The sequence below is a fragment of the Diaphorina citri genome, unplaced genomic scaffold, assembly GCF_000475195.1.
Source record: "Diaphorina citri unplaced genomic scaffold, Diaci psyllid genome assembly version 1.1 scaffold179, whole genome shotgun sequence".
NCBI classification, from domain to species: domain Eukaryota; kingdom Metazoa; phylum Arthropoda; class Insecta; order Hemiptera; family Psyllidae; genus Diaphorina; species Diaphorina citri.
The window spans coordinates 293,602-294,910 of NW_007377616.1; the positions used below are offsets into that span (position 1 = coordinate 293,602).

At 42.2% G+C, this 1,309-nt stretch overlaps 1 protein-coding gene across 1 annotated transcript; it reads right to left on the minus strand.

Annotated features, from left to right (window-relative positions):
• Positions 1-203: 203 nt before the first annotated feature.
• LOC103505514 (gastrula zinc finger protein XlCGF8.2DB-like) lies at positions 204-1,007 on the minus strand. The gene is made up of 2 exons (XM_008469854.3): positions 491-1,007; positions 204-406 (listed from the first exon to the last, which is right to left on the minus strand). The coding sequence occupies exons 1-2, from the start codon at positions 963-965 to the stop codon at positions 204-206; spliced, it is 678 nt and encodes a 225-aa protein (XP_008468076.1). The 5' UTR covers positions 966-1,007.
• Between the last annotated feature and the right edge of the window lie 302 nt (positions 1,008-1,309).

A 1,309-nucleotide genomic window follows, 5' to 3' on the forward strand; every position in this document is an offset into this window, starting at 1 on the left:
CGAGAGAAATTTTTTACAAACGGGATTTTTAAACGAAATTTTCCGGAGTTTTTGAAAGTAATTGAAAAAAGTTCAGTCCATTTTCTTCAATTTTATAGACAGTAATAATATAACCTGATACTAACTAAACATTAATAATTTACAGCTTATTAGTAGAACTTAGTAACTCAAATAACTATTCTCTTATGAATAAGTAGATTAATCTACAGTGGTCTTTCACTAAGGGTATAACTTTTTCTGGGATGGGACCGGAGATGTTCGAGGAGGCTGGCCTTGTCATTGAATGGTTCAGTGCAAATGATACAATTGAACTCAGAGCCAGGGAGATGTTGACGCAGATGACGCTTCAGATGTTCCTTGCGGGTGAATGTACGATCACAGAATTCACACGAGTGTGGGGATTCACCTGTATGAATGCGGATATGACAAGTTAAGTGCTCTTTGCGAGTGAACGATTTGCTACAGAAATGACAGCGGTGTGGGGACTCACCAGTATGTTGGCGGATGTGGTTGGTCAGATGCTCCTTGCGTGTGAAGCTCTTCATGCAATAGGTGCACTTGTGTGGCGACTCACCCGTGTGGCGTCGGACGTGATTCACCAGGTGATCTTTGCGAGTGAAAGCCTTGGGACAGTACTGGCACGGGAACGGTGTCTCACCTGTATGTTGACGCTCGTGATACACCATGTGGTCTTTGCGGGTGAAACTCTTGGCGCAGTAGTTGCAATGATGTGGTGACTCGCCTGTATGCTGTCGCACATGGTTCACCAAATGCTCCTTGCGAGTAAACGTCTTGGCGCAGTAGTCACACCGATGCGGGGTTTCACCGGTATGCCACATTACATGGTTTTTATAGTGATCCTTGCGAGAGAAATACTTTCCACAGATATCACAGTGGAACGGAGAGTCAGTTATGTGGGAGCGTCTCTCAGCGTGGATTGTCGGAGGGGGAGGTACGTGGAGCATATGCCCGTCTCACTGTAACATACAACAATACCAACACATCAAATATACACATAAACTTACTTCATATCAAACTACAAATTATTTTTTCTTTTCAAAATCTACCACTATAACCGTTCAATCATTGACACTACTGCATTGTTCTTAGAAAATGACTGATTTGCACTCTCCAAAACTTTCTGCTGAAAACCAAGCCAAAGTATCATTTTAGCTAGAGGGCAAAGATCCACTGACGTCTTTTCTAGACCAGAATTACTGGCGAAATTCTAAAATATCAAGATAAATGGTCATACCTGAGATACGAACCTAATAAAGTAGAAAAAAGTAAGGAGAGTGTAAACCAGTCA